This window comes from Papio anubis, chromosome 5 (genome assembly GCF_008728515.1).
Source record: "Papio anubis isolate 15944 chromosome 5, Panubis1.0, whole genome shotgun sequence".
In the NCBI taxonomy this organism is placed as follows: domain Eukaryota; kingdom Metazoa; phylum Chordata; class Mammalia; order Primates; family Cercopithecidae; genus Papio; species Papio anubis.
Genome location: NC_044980.1, coordinates 114,883,073 through 114,901,067, shown reverse-complemented (window position 1 = coordinate 114,901,067; position 17,995 = coordinate 114,883,073). Strand labels below are relative to the sequence as shown.

The 17,995-nt window shown below is 34.1% G+C and overlaps 1 protein-coding gene across 2 annotated transcripts in view; it reads right to left on the bottom strand.

The window, feature by feature from the left end:
* Window positions 1–295: 295 nt before the first annotated feature.
* The window catches only part of SRFBP1 (serum response factor binding protein 1), a 61,243-nt gene continuing 43,543 nt past the window's right edge, over window positions 296–17,995 (bottom strand). Inside the window, exons 5-8 of one of the 2 annotated variants that reach the window (XM_021939620.2) lie at window positions 8,174–8,255; window positions 6,715–7,426; window positions 5,178–5,215; window positions 296–1,279 (exon numbers count right to left, since the gene is read on the bottom strand). In XM_021939620.2, coding sequence (XP_021795312.2) covers window positions 1,095–1,279; window positions 5,178–5,215; window positions 6,715–7,426; window positions 8,174–8,255 — 1,017 coding nt within the window. In that variant the 3' untranslated portion in view covers window positions 296–1,094. The remainder of the gene's footprint in view (window positions 1,280–5,177; window positions 5,216–6,714; window positions 7,427–8,173; window positions 8,256–17,995) is intronic. The other variant, XM_003900032.5, reaches the window with a different exon arrangement.

Below are 17,995 nucleotides of genomic sequence, written 5' to 3'. Positions count from 1 at the left end.
TAATGTGCAGGAAACATGGATTAGCATTATTCAGTTTACCAAGAACTTTAAAATTTTTCCCAGCATAGCAAAAGTGAAACATTTGAAAGGATTTAAAAAATTCTGTTTTCCTTTTACATAGCAGTACTGTAATGTATAAAGCAGTCCTTTCCTCAGTGAGTCATCTTACAACTTCTTTGCTTAGCTATCAGTGGAAATGCTCTTTTAATCCAATCGCCTTCAGAATTTGTTCTTAAAAATTAGAATCTATGATTCCTCAAAAATTTTAAAATCAGAATATATAGTCAAAACTAGATAATATACATTCTTGATTTAATGGAAATATTTATATGCAGTGAAACATAAAACCAATTATTGGTTGTATTGCTACATTTAAACAATTTTCTTAAGTAACTAAAATATAATTAAGAATCCCAAAATTGTCCTAGACAACTATTTTAGAATCAAAAACTACATGATCACAAGTACGTAAAACAATAATAAAATCAGTATTTATTTATCTGTACATCCATAAGTTACTATTTTAGTTTGCTAACAAGAATGATTTTTAACAAGGGTGATCTGGTTTAAATAGCTATGATTTCCTATGTTTCCATTATTATTTTAAATATACATTGACTTTTTAAGGAAACAACAGAGCTGAACCAGTGAAGCACATTACATGATAAGCACTAAAGAGAAAATATGAGATTACTAAAATCCCCAAATTACTTCATAAGGGAAAGAGTCTGAGGGATATTAAAAATCAATTTATGTACTGGATTTGTGAAAGGCTTACGAAAACATAACTTGAATTTACTTTAAAAAAAAAAAAATATAAAAACAAACATTCTATAATTCCCCCCAAGAGATTTATTCAAATACGAGTTTAAGTAATAGCTGCAGGGCCTGGGGTGAGAAAGCAGGGCATGGTAGTGCATGCACCTGCAGTACCAGCCCTTTGGGAGGCAGATCACTTGAGCCCAGGAGTTCGAGGCTGCAGTGAGCTGTGATTGCACTATTGCACTCTAGCCTGGGCAACAGAGTGAGACCCTGTCTTAAAAAAAAAATTTTTTTTTTTTTTAGATGAAAAAGTTCACAGAAAGAGGCACTAATCAATCATCGAATGTAATTTTTTTCCCTTGAAACACAGCAATATTAGATTGCTGTTCTTTTCGCCTTCTGCTTGCTTCCCATGAAGGATGAAGAGGCAGCTGCAATTGCTGTTTTGTATTTTCAAGTCTTCTTGGTAGCTTCTTATTAAACTGATTCTTGATCTGAGGTTCATTCTGTGGAAAATCTAGGAGGAGAAAGCAAAAATAATAGTAACTAACTATATACCTAAAGAGCATATAGGAGAAGTAAATTTCATCTTTTTCAAACCAATATTAAAAAAAGAAATTTTGTTTTCTTAATGGAATATTTCACAATTTAAAACTGAAGTCCAACAGGGAATAGTTTGAAGTTGAAAATTTACATACGAGTAGTCAATTTTGACACACATGTTTTCTAACCCTTATAAGTAGATGTTTATTGAGTGCCTCTTAATTTATGCTTTGCTGTCTTATTTATAATAACATTAAGAAAAGAATCACCCTGTTGCACTAGCATAGAAGGCAAAAAAGAAGGACATCTTGTATTTTCAAAGGAACATCATTAGCTTATGATATCTGTGTACATGAAGCAGATGTAGCCAGAAAATTCACATCTTAGCTAAGACACTCCACTGGGACTGACAATTCTGATAGTGTTTACCTATATTTAAAGGGCTATAAATTGATTCCACTTCCGTCTGTTATTGAACCAAAAATGGTTATTACAAGGTAAATTACTAAGTCTACTGAAGAATATAAGACAAAGTTCTTTTTTAGTTGTAACGTTAGTTTCCAGGTATGAAGGTGGCAACTTGTATTCTAGTCCATATAGTATCTTATCACTTTATATGATTTTGAATCAAGTCTTATTTGGGGAAGATATACTAGCATGAAAAGACAAGAATCAATGCACATTTTAGGTGCTTACAGAACTTAGAAGACAGAATCAGAAAGAAAAGAGAGACAAGAAACTTAATATAGACTTACTACTAATCAGTCCTATGACTACGTAATTTCTCCACTGCAAGTTAGAAATCATTGTCAGAAGCCTTTTTTTTTTTTTTTTTTTTTAAAAAGATGGAGTCTTGCTGTGTTGCCCAGGCTGGAGTGCAGTGGCGTGATCTTGGCTCACTGCAACCTCCGCTTCCCAGGTTCAAGCAATTCTCCTGCCTCAGCCTCCTGAGTAGCTGGGTTTACAGGCGTGTGCCACTACACCTGGCTAATTTTTGTATTTTTAGTAGAGACATATTGGTCAGGCTGATCTCAAACTCCTGACCTCAGACGATCCACCCGCCTCAGCCTCCTGAAGTGCTGGGATTACAGGCATGAGCCACCGCGCCCGGCCTGTCAGAAGTCTTTTAAAGACTTCTTTAAGAAAACAAATGTAATAATGTTATATAAACCAGTGCATAGTTTGGGATAATATTTACAAAACATTATCTAGACAGAAATCAAAACAACCTTATCTTATACAAATCACATGTGCTCTAGAAATCTGTTATAATATTCAAAGAGTGGCTGTAGTGATGAAAAGTTTAAAAAGAACTTGTTTCACAAAAACTGAGATTTGAATAAGGCAGTATTTCTAAATGAAAGTATTATTTTATATATTACATACAGTTGTGTATGTAAATAAACTGGTAAATATTTTAAGCATACAAGCTAAGCACGAAAACCTCTTTATTTGGATATTCTCATTGTGAAAATGTAGGTATGTCTTATATTTACAGTTATCCTATGTTTGTGAATATATGGTATAAATGGGGCATACTGACATGTTTCTGCCAAATCCTGTATTATCTTCCTTTTAGGCATACAATCAGAATATTTTCCATTCCTGCTGCAGTTAGGTGAGGTCATATGGCTAATTGAGTGATGGCCAATAAAATGTGAGTAAAAGGCCTGGACCATAAAAACCTCACATTCCATCTTCCATTACTTCTCTATTGCTGATGAATGAAGAGAACTCCTAGGATCCACAGGCAGCAAGAGGCACAAGATAGAATAAAACTCCAAGGAGCAGACAGACTGATGGATGACAAACCACTGAGATTTAGTAGTTACTTGTTATAGCAGGTAGTCTACCATGAATAATACTAAAATCGGTACTCTGAAGTACCATTACAATAACATAAAAATTTGGCATTGGCTTAGCAGTTCAGTGGTGGGTAGCAAGGAAACAGATAACTGACAATGAGAAGTAAGAAACCTCTGTGCCAAAGAAATAGATAAAACTGTTGTCCGTGATAACTTGGCAAGCAGGCCACAAGCCTATGGAGTTTGCTGTACAAAGGTAACCAGTTGGAAAGAATAAAAAGATCAGTGTATTACTGGCTGTCCTTGACAATGCACTACACAAAAGAGAACAGAGAGAACAGAAAGAATCTAGATATTTGGGAACTTAAGGTTTAGAAAAGCTTTTGACTCCCAAACAGTAACCTGCAAGTCTAAGAAAAGTTTTAAGCAATAAAAGGCCCACAGCAACTCAGCCCTAGAGCAGAGATAAGACTAAATGTATGGCTTCCCCATCCAAACCTGATAATTCTCAGTGCAGTAGATGCTGAATGAGAGTGGGAAGTGGGAAAAACAAAACAAAACACAAACAAACAAACATAAATAAGACAAGTTTGAGAACTAGCTCTGAGAAAGAATTTTCAGTACAGTAACTAGCCCACAGATGGACTGAAGGAAACACAGGTCAGAAATCCACTGAGTTTTTGAGGAAGTGTATACTGAAAGGAATCACAAGCCTGGGATGGAAAAAACCTCTGCGGAACTTTGTACAATCTTCATCACTTTATATTTGTACCAGTGACTTGGGACAAACTCCAAAGAGATGTTAAATACCCACCTCAGATGTGGCCATGAAACAAAGACCCTTCCTAGACAGGGACCATGAAAAACAATGGATAAGGAAGTTCCTCTCAGAGCCTTCATAATCTTTGCTCAGCAGAATTTCAGGTAGTAGACCTGTTGTGTGGCTTCCATTTCTCCCTTAAGCAATTAAGAGTTTTTATTTTCATTACTTGGTCCCTGTTCTGCTACTCGATACGTGGTATATCATGGTATGAATTTCTTTTCAGTACAAAGGTCACCAAACTTTGAGGAATCTCATCCATGACATTTGATGGAAAGTACTGCATGACCAGTGATCCTGAACTTTGAGCTAGATGCAGTGACTGGATGTGACTTTGGGTTGGCTTCCTTGGGAAGGAGGTAAATGTGCTCTGTGTAGGAGGACAAACAAAATGGGCATCTGGAGAGAGAAAGTATGGTCACTGGCAGAAAAAGTTATGTGTTCACAAAATTCCACTTTCTCTTTTCCCCTAGATATATAGTAAGACTGCATTTTTTAGCTCTTTTGTGGCTAGATGGGGTCATGTGACTGAATTCTGGCTAATGATATGTGAGCGAAACTGGTTTCTGCTACTTTCAGGCCTGGCTCACAAAAATCTGCAAAATTCTCCATGTACTTCATTCCCTTCTATTGGCAAATGGAGAATATTTGGAACCTGGAGGAGGAAAACGCCAAAAGATGGAAGAAGCCTGATCCTTGAATGACTATGTGGAACACAGCCTCTCTGCTAATTCATCACAGTGGACTGTGATGTGAATGAGAAATTAATTTTTGCTATGTTCAGTTAGTGAAAGTCTAGGATTGTGTGAAAAGTCACTCTCCCCAAATACATTAAACTTATATTTGTTATGAATTAATCTGAAAATATTCTGATTATACTCTTGCCTAAGAAACTAATATACTTGTTATTCAATATTTAATGGCATGGCATTAGTGTTTAGGATCACTAATAATTAAGATATAACTTACATAATTTACTTAAAAATGTGTTGATTTAATTTGAGATAAGTTAAATAGACATAATATTTCCTGATAAATTTTATCTATATTTTTCCCTCTGGCAGGACATAGAAAAAAAGAAAACCAACAACAAAAAATTATATTGATAATTATAAGATGCTCTGTTAATATTTCTGTGGGTACATAATTCATTCAGACTATACTAAGCAACAACAATTTTTCATTCTTTTACTTTGGTAAAACGTAGCTTAATTCCATATGAAGGTTAGGCAAGTGTGAATACATACCTAGTGATCTTGTTTTTGGAGCCTGTTCTTTGTAATTTCTAAAAGAAGAAAAACACCATTATGACTTTTTGAAGATAAATCCTCTGATCTTAAGAAAATAACATAACAAAATTGATGATAAAACTAATTCAAAGGGCTACTATACTCCTTAGTCACACCAGCAAACAGTAAGATAATTATGAAAGTCCCAGGTTGTGTATCAAATAAAGGTTTGTTAGAATCCAATGTTACTACAGACATGTGAGGACCTACTTCCCTCACCACCTTTAAAGAGAATTTTGTTTGTAATGGAAAATGTCTTGTCTTGGTTACCTTGCCTTTACTCTTGGGGATTATCTAGATAAAGAATTTCTAAAGTCTTCTCACAGAAAGAATGACTGTCATACATCAAAAATTAAGATTTACATTTTGGTGGGACACAGTGGCTCACAAGCTCAGGAGTTCTACACTAGCCTGGCCAATATGGTGAAACCCATCTCTACTTAAAAAAAAAAATTAGCCAAGTGTGGCACCATGTTCCTATAATCCCAGCTACTCGGGAGGCTGAGGCAGGAGAATCACTTGAACCTGTGAGGCAGAGGTTACAGTTAGCCAAGATTATTCCACTGCACTCCAGCCTGGGTGACAGAGTAAGACTCTGTCTCAAAAAAAAAAAAAAAGAAAAAAAAAAAGATTTATATTTTGTGGTAAAGGGATAGTGGTATGCCATTTTCAAATGAGAAAAAATGTAGCTTTTTGAGGCAAGTTTGGAAAACAGAAGTAAATATTTTAATTATTTCAACACTCCACGTGTTTTTATGTCTTTGCAATACATACTGTGACATTTTTGAAAAATTTTTACATCACATTTTTCTATTTCATTAAAAACTATCCCTGACTTGTAAATATATGCAAAAACAGTGTATAGCTGTTACTGAAGAAATCAGCTAAACATAACCTTTACTCTAAAATGTGAAGATATCCTTTATCAAATTGGAATTACAAATAAAGGTAAACTTACTGATTTATAACAGAACAACTATGAAAAGTGGTGAGCAACAGAGATGGAGATAGCAACATCACCACATAAAAAGCAGTCTGGAGAAACTCAGTTTAAGGGCAAGCAGCCTTACATACTGAAACGGTACTACACAGTAAAACGACTGATGTTTACAATAATGGTCCTGGGTCATCAAGAAAATACACCACATTCTTTTCAGAAAGTTCTGTTTAAAAAGACATGTGAAACATTTTCAAAAGTTTTTCTTCAAAAACGATTTCAAAGTTTCAAAGATTTGATAAATGAAGGAATAAATTTAAATCAGCTGGCATATTATTTGGCTATAACATCTCATTTTCTGATGAAACTGGACAAATGTGGCATTGCCATATGTTATCTGTACCTAATATCCCACTATAACCTTGGAGAGGGCCATGTCTAAAAACAGGATGGGTTGTACAAACTAGAATTATAGTCTCTTCATATATGGACACGCAGATATTTCTAGCTTTTTAAAAAAGAACTAATGATTATTTCAGAACAGAAAAAGAATCTTACCTTCTAGAGCCTTTAGATCCAGATAAAGAGTGGAAAAACACTGATTCTAACTTTCTGGTTTCTGTACTTGGCTTGGTTTTGTCATTTCTTGTATCCTCATGAGTTTCACCTGTATCTTCTTTAAGAAACACTTTTTCGAGTGGTTTTTGTTCCTTAACTGAAGAACGACAACTACTTTCCTTCTTTCTTGTTTGTCTGACTTTCCCAATGAAGAAGTCGTCACCACTATCACTATCTTCAGACAAGGAAGACTGCTTGTAAAACCTTTCTTCTGTGCTATCATCAAAATACTCCTTTTCCTCTTCACATACTTCTCCGCCATCACTGTTACTAGAGAGTGAGCTATCAGATCCTTTGTTTTTTTTAGTTTGACTTAGTGTTTTCAGCTTTGGGTCAGCAGGTGTCTTGTGGGACTCAAGGGAAACTACAGAATCCTTTTCTGAAGGCTTTGATGGAGAATTTGGAATAGTCACTGCTTTAGGTCCATGTTCCATCTTGGCTACTTTTTCCTTTGAATTGTGTGTTGGTTTCTTCGCCAGTATTTTGGTTTCTTTGACTTTTTGCTCACTGATAATAGTTCCTTCATGCTGTAAATTACTTCCATTATCATTTGAATACAAAGTATTCTTAGAATGATTGTCCTCTGAAGCATTCTTTGATGACTCAACTTCAGCAACATTTTGTCTTGCTTCTTTAAAGGCTTGGACAGCAGCTGCAAGAGAAATAGTACATGACTCATTTTAGCACTGAAACACATAAAACATGACTGTTTTAGAACAATATTTAAAAAAATTATTTGAAAAGATTTAAGAGGGCAGTTGGAATTGATATTAAATATATATAATGGGTCTGAATTCACAAAGAAATCTTTTGACTTCTTAAAAACCAAACATATGATATGCTCAGATGTATTCATTTTAAATCGTGAAAATGAAAAGAAAATGTTTTCTTCATGTCTTGGAGTTATGAAGAACAGTAAAAACATCACATTATACAAATAAAAGGAAATGGCAACTTTAATTTATATAATAATAATGCATTGAGTATTATAAATTGTGCTTTCAGACATAAAAATCATCATGTGACAAAAACATTTCATTTTATAAATATATTTTATAATAAACATATAAAAAATTATGTTCCTAAGTGGGAAAACCAAAAGTAATGAGTTATGTCAATATTTTTAAAAAACTATTCAACTTTATCTTGTATATATTATATATAGAAAGATATATATTACATATTATATGTTCATATATTAGAATTTATTAAACAATACAGATTTGGTTTTTCTTCAGAGATCACACTTTCTGTATTTTCAGACACCTTCCACATTGGTAAATATTTGAAAGAAACTTACATTTATAATAGAACCTCAAGAGTTAAAATAAGTGAATCACCATTATCCAAAGTCTACAAAGGCATTAAGTACATGGCTTAAAAGTCATTTAATTCATACCTTTTAGCACATCTATCTTTTTCTTCAGAAGAGGATGTACTGCTAGTCTGGCAATTGCTCTTTCAGTTGCAGTAGAATCTGGCTGCAAATTTAAAAATATAATAAATGTATGGAAATAAAATAAAAATGACACCATTGAAAGTGAATAAAATAAAATCTATCATAGTCTTTAAAATTAGAGTTGAGAATAGAACTAGTTAATATTCTCCTTAGATAAGTTATCTGTATAATCGAGCCATGCTAAAGACAAAGATCATCCTGACAAAAATATTACTGCCGTTGAATAATTAAAATTATCACTTAATCATTAATAAATATTATTTGGATACTTAATGTTCCCAGAATTGTGATAAACACCATGTGTAACATTAAAAAAAAAAAACATAGTTTTTACTATCAAAGAGCTTAAATGATCTAATTAAGATGACTAAATATCAAAGAATCAAATAACATATTAGTGCTAAACTGGGTGAGACTACTGTAATACTTGAAGTCCCATTTAACAGAGACCCAGAAATTATCTAATGCTCCATATTTCTATTTTAAATGTCTACTATCACTGACACGTTCTCAGGGCCTAGAACAATAACTTGATCATAGAAAACACGTTATAAATATTTGATGATGACTGAATGGGGACATTATATACAATATTAATATATTTATACATTTGGAAAAATCACAATGCCGGCTAATGACTTGAGATGCCATATGAAGGCTGACAACATCTAAATTTCGACCTCCAGCTCCAACTGAGCTCTAAGCTGATACATCAAACCACCTAACTTGACATCTATTTCACATTGTCAAAACGGAATTGTTTTTTCCTCACTAATCTGCTTCTCCTGTAGCTTTTCCATCTGATTGTATGTAATTTCCATTCTTCTGGTTGCTCAGGCCTAAAACTGTAAGGATTCTTTCCCAATATTTCTCTTTCCCTCAAAACTCACAAGACACTCTGTGGTTCCAAATGTAAAATATATCCAAAACCAGTCACTTCTCATCATTTCTATTCTTACTACCTTTGACTAAATCACCAACACCTCTCACCTGGACCAACATAATTAAACTTATACCTGGGCACTCTCCTTTGCAATCTGCTCTCTAAACAGTCAGTTTTCCACATAGCAGCCATGGCGGATTTTAAAAATGTAATCAAATCATGCTATTTCCATATCTGTTCTTCTTTAAGCTTTATTGCCTTCTGATGCTTAGGCCATACCATTGCAATCTCTTCTCTACCTGGAATACTCTACTCCCAAATATATACACGGGTGATCATCTCACTGTATTCAGGTCTCTGCTTAAATGTCATCTCAACTAGCACAACACTTCCCATCACTATTTACTTCACATCACTTACCACTGCATGGCAGTGTAGATGTTTTCATATCTATGAGGCAGAGACTTTGTTTGCCTCATTGCTAAAGATTCAATGCCTAGAATAGTGAGTGGTAGGCACCCAATATACATTAATAAAGCTAGTGAATAAATTTCACTAGTGTGTGAAAGTAAAACAACCAGTTTCAAATGTCTTTATCCTAAATTTACCCTTCATTGCGAATAGTCAAATATAAGGTGTTTCCAACCCAGAATTATAAATGTACGAATACCGAAATAAAAACAAGATGATGGCAGTATGCAAGCTATTCTGTTTGGAGGAGTCATATGAGTAATGTCACTCAAAGAATATTTAAATTACACCTGGTGCAAATCCTGTGCCAGGACCACCTGCTATTTAATTATCTTGTGTACTAGGTTGAATAGTGTCCCCTCAAAATTCACATCCACCAGGAAACTCAGAATGTGAACTTATTTGGAAACAAAGTCTTTGCAGATTAAATTATGATGGAATCACAGTGGCTCAGGGTGGTCCTAAGCCCAGTATGTCTGGTTTCCTTATAAGGAGAAGAATATTTAGATATAGGGGCACAGAGAGACACAGTAAAGACTACGTGAACACTAAGGCAAAGATTGGAGTCCTGGCATCAGCCACCAGTAGCTGAAAGAAGCAGGAAGGTTTCCCCTCTGGAGCTTTCAGAGAAAGTGTGGCCTCACTGACACCTTAATTTCAAGCTTTCACCCTCATCAACTGTGAGAAAATAAATTTACCTTTTTTTGTTGTTGTTGAGATGGAGTCTCACTCTGTTGCCCAGGCTGGAGTTGCAGTAGCATGATCTCGGCACACTGCAACCTCCGCCTCCCAGGTTCAAGCTATTCTCCTGTCTCTCTATATCCCAACTCCCAAGTAGCTGGGATTACAGGCACCCACCAACACGCTTGGCTAATTTTTGTATTTTTAGTAGAGATGGGGTTTCACCACATTGGCCAGGCTGGTGTTGGACTCCTGACCTTGTGATCCGCCCGCCTCAGCCTCCCAAAGTGCTGGGATTACAGGCGTGAGCCACCGCATCTGGCCAATTTACATAGTTTTAAACCACTCAATTTGTGATACTTTCTTATGGCAGCCTTAGGAAACTGATACACCTCTATTCCGACTATTAGACACAGCTTCTGTTCAACCTTTTCCAAGAAATGTCATCTACTTATGGACCATTCATTTAAGTACAGCACAAAGTGAACCCGTTTCTTCAACCTGCTGCTGAGTTTCCTGATACAGGAAAGACAGACAGAAGAGAATTTAGGAAGGAAGCCTATTGCTAGTATCCTGAGTCACTTAGTGACAACCTGGGCTGCTGAAGGCATAGGTCAAACATGCTTGCTTGAGCACTAAAAGCTAGAATATAGAAACCCCAATGGAAAACATGATTTTCAGGCTAACAAGACTGAAAACAATATATGAAAATAGTCACATCAGTATATTGGGACCTAGAAGATTTCAGATAGTAAAACAAGTCACCAAATAATAAACTAAAAAGAAAAGATGTACAGATCACAATGGTTTCAGACTTTAATTCTTGAACTCAAACTATAGAGCAGCTAATGCTTCTAAAATTATGAAGGAAAATAATTTCCAACCTAGGGAAGAAGAAAAATACTTCCACACACGCAAAGTTTTTTCAAAAAAATTTATATCCCGTGTACACTTCTGCCCAAGAAGCTACTGGCTCCCCTAAAATGAGGAAGGATACAAGTAATAAGAATGGCATAGGAGACAAGAAACAGAAGATCAGGCAAAAGGAATTTTCCAGTATGATGGTGACAAGAGACTTAGGTTAGGGATACTTGGTGTGTTGACTATCTGGAGAGGACATGTCAATAGCAGATGGAGAGACTGGTGTTACACTAGAGATAAGACAGAAAACTAACAAAATAAACCTATCACAAATGGTAGAAAACAGAAATATTATGCAGAAAAAGAAAAGTAATAACTCAGTACATGACTCACAGTAACAATAACATAATCACTAAATGTTCATCTAATCTGATTCAAGTATATAAGGAGGATGGAGGGGATAAGGAGGGATATCAGGAGATAAGTATATGAGGAGGATGGAGGGGATATATGACTTAGAGCCTGAAGGAGAAAAGAGATCTAAATCCTTACCTACCACAACATAAAGTTAACAGCTAGTGCTTAAAATGAAAAAGCTAATACAGTACATAAACATGTTGCTGTAGGGGTAAACTGTGTATGAACTAACTGCAATTGAAGCAGGGAAGGAATAACAGAGTACTGCCATTTTTATAAAAAAATTCTTGTAGAAGTATTCGATTTTCAAAACCAGGAACTGGTAAACTGGCCCATGGGGGCTGTTCCAGCCTGCCGCTGGAACTTCTTTTATTTAATAAAGTTTTATGGGAACAAAGTCAATCACATTCATTAGTATACTGCCTATGTCTACACTCATGACACAATGGCAAAGCAAAGTAGTTGTGACAGAAACTGTGTGTCTTACAAAGGCATTCATTTCAGGTTCTTTATAGAAAAAGTGTGATGCCTGCTCTAAATTACATGCAAATACAATCCTTGGTGGGGCAGAACTAAAAAATCAGGAAGAAAGAAAAAATTGTGTAGTATACTGCTGTTTCCAAATCCCTGCTTTGACAACTTGCTAAAATCTTTGCAGAACTGGGTATTTCTTTCCAGAGTTAGTTATACCTTCCCATCTTAGTTATAACAAGTTTTAGAAGAGCAGTGGTAACACTTGCATATCTAGTGTTGACTCTGGGGGTAAATGCTATTTTGCTAAGAATCATTTTATCATTAATTTTATTTAGCAAAGCTGTTTCTCTGCCCTGGAAGATATCCCAGACTAACTCTGATTTAGTAATCTGATTTCAGGGAATTTCATTTTTTTCTGAAAGACGCTAGAAAAAGATTTACAATTCTATAATTATGTACAAATCTCATCAATGAAGATTTTTTTAGATTTTTTTTTTTCTAATTTCTTCTATAACTGTGTTTTTATGTTGCAATCTTTGTGGAGCACTTATTTGTGGAAGAATATCAAGTTAATAAAAAATGAGACTGATTCGAAAAAGGCCACAGTGTTGCATAATCCCAGGAGAGTCACTCACATTGTAGTTGTCAAATTGCAGCTCTGCAGCCATATATAACAGCAGTGAGCCAAAGGAGAACATAAAAGTCTGGGTCTACAGGGTATGTAGGGACATAAAATGAGTAGTTATGTAGAATTATGTATACTACAGCTTTAGGTTCTGTAATTATATGCAATTTGTTTTTGAAGAATCACAGTTAATGCTATCAGCTGATAAAATGTTATAAATATATAAATATTGCTATAAAACTCTAGGATATGTTTTTTGTTTTATTTTGACAATAATTTTCTATACTTATGGGGTACAAAGTGATATTGACACATGTATACATTGTAGAATGATCACATCAGAGTAATTAGCATATCTATCACTTTAAACATTTATCATTTCTTTGTGATGAGAACATTTAAAATCCTCTCTTTCGGCTATTTTGAAATATATTCTTAAGTGTAGTCACCTTGCTGTGCGACAGAGCACCAGAATTTGGTTCTTCTTTCTAACTGTAACCTTCTATCTGTTGACCAATTCTCCCTTTTCCAGTTTGTACTACTCCTGCCCCCAGCCTCTGGTAACGACCATTCTACTCTCTATTTCCACGAGTTTGACATTTTTAGATTCCACATACAAGTGAGCTCTACCAAATTTCACTTCCATTAGCAATATATTAAAGTATGTTTTTCTATGCAGTTTTCCCATGCAGAATGTTAGCAGACTTTTTGTTTTCTGTAATCTAAAAACTCTGTAATGTAAACTAAAAACAGTAAGTAATTATAACGTTATTTTTTATTCATATGTTAGTAGACCACTAGTATGTACTTTTCTACAAACATCTGTTCATAAATCTTGCTTTGTTCTTTTTCTGCTGGTTTGTTCATCATAAGTAATCTTCACAGATTTAGAAAATTAGCTGTGTCCTTTCACACGTATTTGCAATGTCAGATTTTTTAAAATCTTTTTTTTGGACAATTTTCTGGGTGAGAAATTTAAAATTTTCATGAGTCAAACTTTCATGACTTCTGAGTTTTAGATTATGAAAATAACCTCTACACCAAATATATTTTTCTATTAATAAGTACTTTGTTGATAAGGGTAGTTATTTTTAAGGAAAATATAAAACATATTCTGATGCTTTATGCTTCAGCTAATATTTGATGAGAATGTGGCTTATTCATGAAAAGGATGACATGTGGGCATTTGATTTCCTATAATCGCACCATACCAGAGAATACACTTTTTGCTTCTGGGAAAGTTCTGAATAACCATAAATACAAAATCCAGTTTATACTATGTGGAAGTATCCACGTCCTCAACAATGGCTAAGAGAAACATCGCTTCACGGGTAGAAATACCATTCTGTTTAAGAACAATGGGTTGAAAATAAATGGTTTCTCAAGTTCTTGTTTATTTTATTGAGAATTTTTTAACAAAAATGTCTGTGAAGTATGTGCTGTACCTACTCTGTACCATAATCTTATGCTGTATATACAGTTCAAAATGTACTCAGTGCTTCTAATTTTTATAAATGAAATTTTGATAAAGTTGCCTATCCAATACCATGGCCAAACATCTTAGAGAATGAACTACTTGTTATATTGAAATATGTAAAATGTTAGAGTTAATAATACTTAACAAAACATATTTGAAAATTACAATACAGACATAGTGAGTGCATGACACAGTGAAGTTTTGAGGCAAAAAAAATCTAAACACTGGGAAGATGAGCTTTGTCATTTTTATCGGATGCCATAACAACTCTGAAGAGGGACTAAAATGCAACATCAGGACGTTTGATCTGGAAGAGCTCTTTATTACAGAAATGAGAAGCAACAAGAGTCAGAGGTGGTAAGTAACCTAAGGTCACAAAGCTAGGGAGAAGGTAACACTAGTTGAAATGCAGAAACTCCTAGAAACCTCTAACTTTTGCTAAACAAGAATCTTTGCAGAGTGTGAGTTCACAACTTATAATGAGGATATTAACAATCACTCCCTAGAAGTGTATCTGAATTGTCAGTCTCAAAGAAAAAGGCACAAGTTATGCTCAAGTACTAATTAGAATACTGTTATTATAACACTATAAGAAATCATAATAATTAGAATTGAGGCTTTCACTGAATTAAAAATTATTTAATCAAGGCATTCCTAAACATCAGAGTGTATTGTAGGAGAGACATATATCTCCTTCGTATATATCTGGTCCTTATATTTAGTTGCCAGCTATTTTTAACTAATTTGTATTTCATCTTGATGACATGTAATTTGCAAATGTCAGTTGCTTGCAATTATGGGAGTAGAAAAAATATTCTAATGGGAAAAAAACTGTGCAAATGAAAATCTTAATAACATACACATTAGTTATATGTTTTATAAATACTAAACTTAGTTTTCCATTCTTAAAAGACTAATAAAATTACACATGTACTTAAAAATATTGGTTTTAAAGAAAGTCTTTGACATACCAATTTAGTAAATTATGGCAATTATTTAAGTATTTTTATTCTTCCTAAGAGAAAGTCAAATTTAATATTTTTAGCTTTTCATTTTAAATCTTTAATTTTATTCTCAAGAATTTTATTCTTAGAAAATCCCACATTTAACTTTTAAAATTCAAATTTCAACGAGATCTAAAGGAGAAATGGACCAAAGATTTTATCAATCAATGAGACTAACCTTCTAGGCTTGATTTCAAGATTACCTACCCAATTAGGAACAAGCTAGAACTCAAAATCTGTTTTCGGAATTCAGTCTAGTAATCTCAACAAATTTTCTTTTCAACTCTGAGATAACTTTCACATTTCATGACCCAACTCCAGATGTTTTTTACACTATAAATTGCGTAAAGCTCCCTTCATGTGTTTTTGAAAAGAAATGAAATATAAGCATTAAAACAAAAAGTTGATGAAGCAGATGGGCTCAGGTTTATTACTTTGGCAGGGTTTTGGGTCTCTGTTGTACTGAGATAATATATGCATCTTGCTTATTGCACTGGGATAATATTTGCATCTTGCTTATTGCACTGGGTTAAGTGCAGAAACTCACAAGAATGAGTAGAACAGACTCTTTCCCTCCTCATTTCTCTCTTGCCCATCTTCTTTCCTCACTTAACTTCTTCCCTCTTTGTATTTACTGAACTCTTACTATTATGTGAAGACACTATCTTTCACATGAGGACACAGAGATTGTCTTTTGAAGCTCACAATGTTGCTCTAATTTAAAAGGCTAAGACAAATGCACAAACAACTAATACAAGGCAGAATGTGATAGGCTTCATAGATGAGATAGAAAATGGAGATTTATAAAGGGAATAGAAATACACTGATGTATCTTAAATAAATTTATTTTGAAACTTAAAAGGCTACTAAGTAATCTCAATGAAAAAACAGTTTTTACACCTGCATGAAAAAGTCTTCCCAATATCAGGAGGTATGAAGGAAACCACAGCTTTCCTTATTTAAAACTGACGTAATGTTTGCCATGGAAAATTCTTCGGAAACTGTGGTTTTCAGAAACATACCTCCAGTTTCTTCTATTTCAAATACATTAAATAAAAAAGGGAAAACACCTTACCTTTTAATGGAAATTTTTTATTTGGGTATATGGGTATTTATTATAAACAGAAAAGTATTTGGATGTATCTCAGAATGTAAACAACTCCAAAATGAAAAAGATCTCTTCTTTGAAATACTACCTAAAACAAACTGACTATAAATAAACTGGTGGAGGCAGAATGCTAGTAGCAGTACTTTGAATATCAGATGGACTTAATTTCAATTATAGATTTTTATCTGATGATATAAACCCACATATTAATATTTGTATTTATCAAAACATTTAGAAAAATAATAGCAAACAGTCCATTTGGCTGGATCACGAGTAATGTGGCTAACTAAACATGGATATTTAGGTGGTGATGAAAAAATACTCTCCAATATTCTGTCTACTGTATGTTCCTGCGTTTGAAGACATTTAATAAAAACATTGAAAACTGGTCATATATAAATAGATTTTTTGTGAAAATTAAATAAAGTTTTATGGGAATTTGATACACACATATACATACACACAAAATGTTATATGTGAACATTACTGTGAGGGAATGAACATAAGCGTAAGTGATAAAGCCAGTCATTTAATCATTCAAGCTAATCATTCATTAATCAACTGGAGGAAGTAATAGCTTTGTAGTAGGGGTATCTGCAGCTATTATTTCTTTTCTGCATGAAAAGGGAGAGGACATAATCACTGTTCTACTTCTCCTAAGCCACTGGGTCTGCTTTTTAAGTGATAGTGATGTTTATCTTCAGTTAAAACTTACATTAAATACCAATTACACTCTTCCTTGGTTCCTATTTCCAGGAGTGATCAATTTCTAAAGGTATTTGGTCCTAGAGCACCATACGTATATGTCCTATAGTCAACTAAGGAAGAACAAACACATAAAAATAGGACAAAACAACAAGAACAAAACGGAAAACTATGCAGAACTCCATGTAATTATAACAAATTCTAGGCAAGCAGAGGCCAAAAATGAACCTCTCTCTACTTTGCCCTTTTAACACTGGAAAGCCATAGGGAGTTAATAATATGACAGAAGGAAATGAATGCTTAAGAAAATTAAAAGTGTAGAAATTAAAAAAATAAAACGAATTTTCAGTAGTGATGTGACACAACTGAATCAAACAGTGCTTATACTTATCACTATTTTATGGGTCTTTGGATCTTACAGTTTGGTACTGGCGGCAGAGTTACTGGGAAGGGAAGGTTAAAGGGGAGGATGGAGTTGAGTGCCAGAAAAGAAGCACAGAACAACTGAACAGACCAGGATGGGATGTTCCACTATGGCACTAGTTTCTAAAAGAAAAATGGAAAAGATTGAGGACATATAGAAAGCAAAAATTCCAAAGACAAACCTGGCCCAGAATATTTTCCCTTGAGAGATTATGGGAATTATCCTTGCCATTATCGCAGAACGTGAACCACTTTCCTCAACTCGACTTGCTCGCAAGAATAGTAGATAGGCAAGAAATCGGTAAGGTAATCCTTTCAGGACCATGCTCATCTACATACTATAAAAAGATGCACATACACAGGACAGTCATTTTAACCATTTCTGGCCACCCTACTCAGAAAACTTACCAAGAACTATGCATGAATCTATCCTTCCACCCATCTGAAGAATGGAATACTTCCTGTGAGTTTTAAAATATCACATCTTCATCTGTTTATTTTCCACCTCTCAGTTTCAAAAACAACTTAAAAGATCATAGATATAAAATATAGTAAGAAAATGCCAAATAAAAGTAGGCAGAAAACATGAAAAGGGAAAAGAGAAAATATTATTATAATGGAAGAGACTAATTA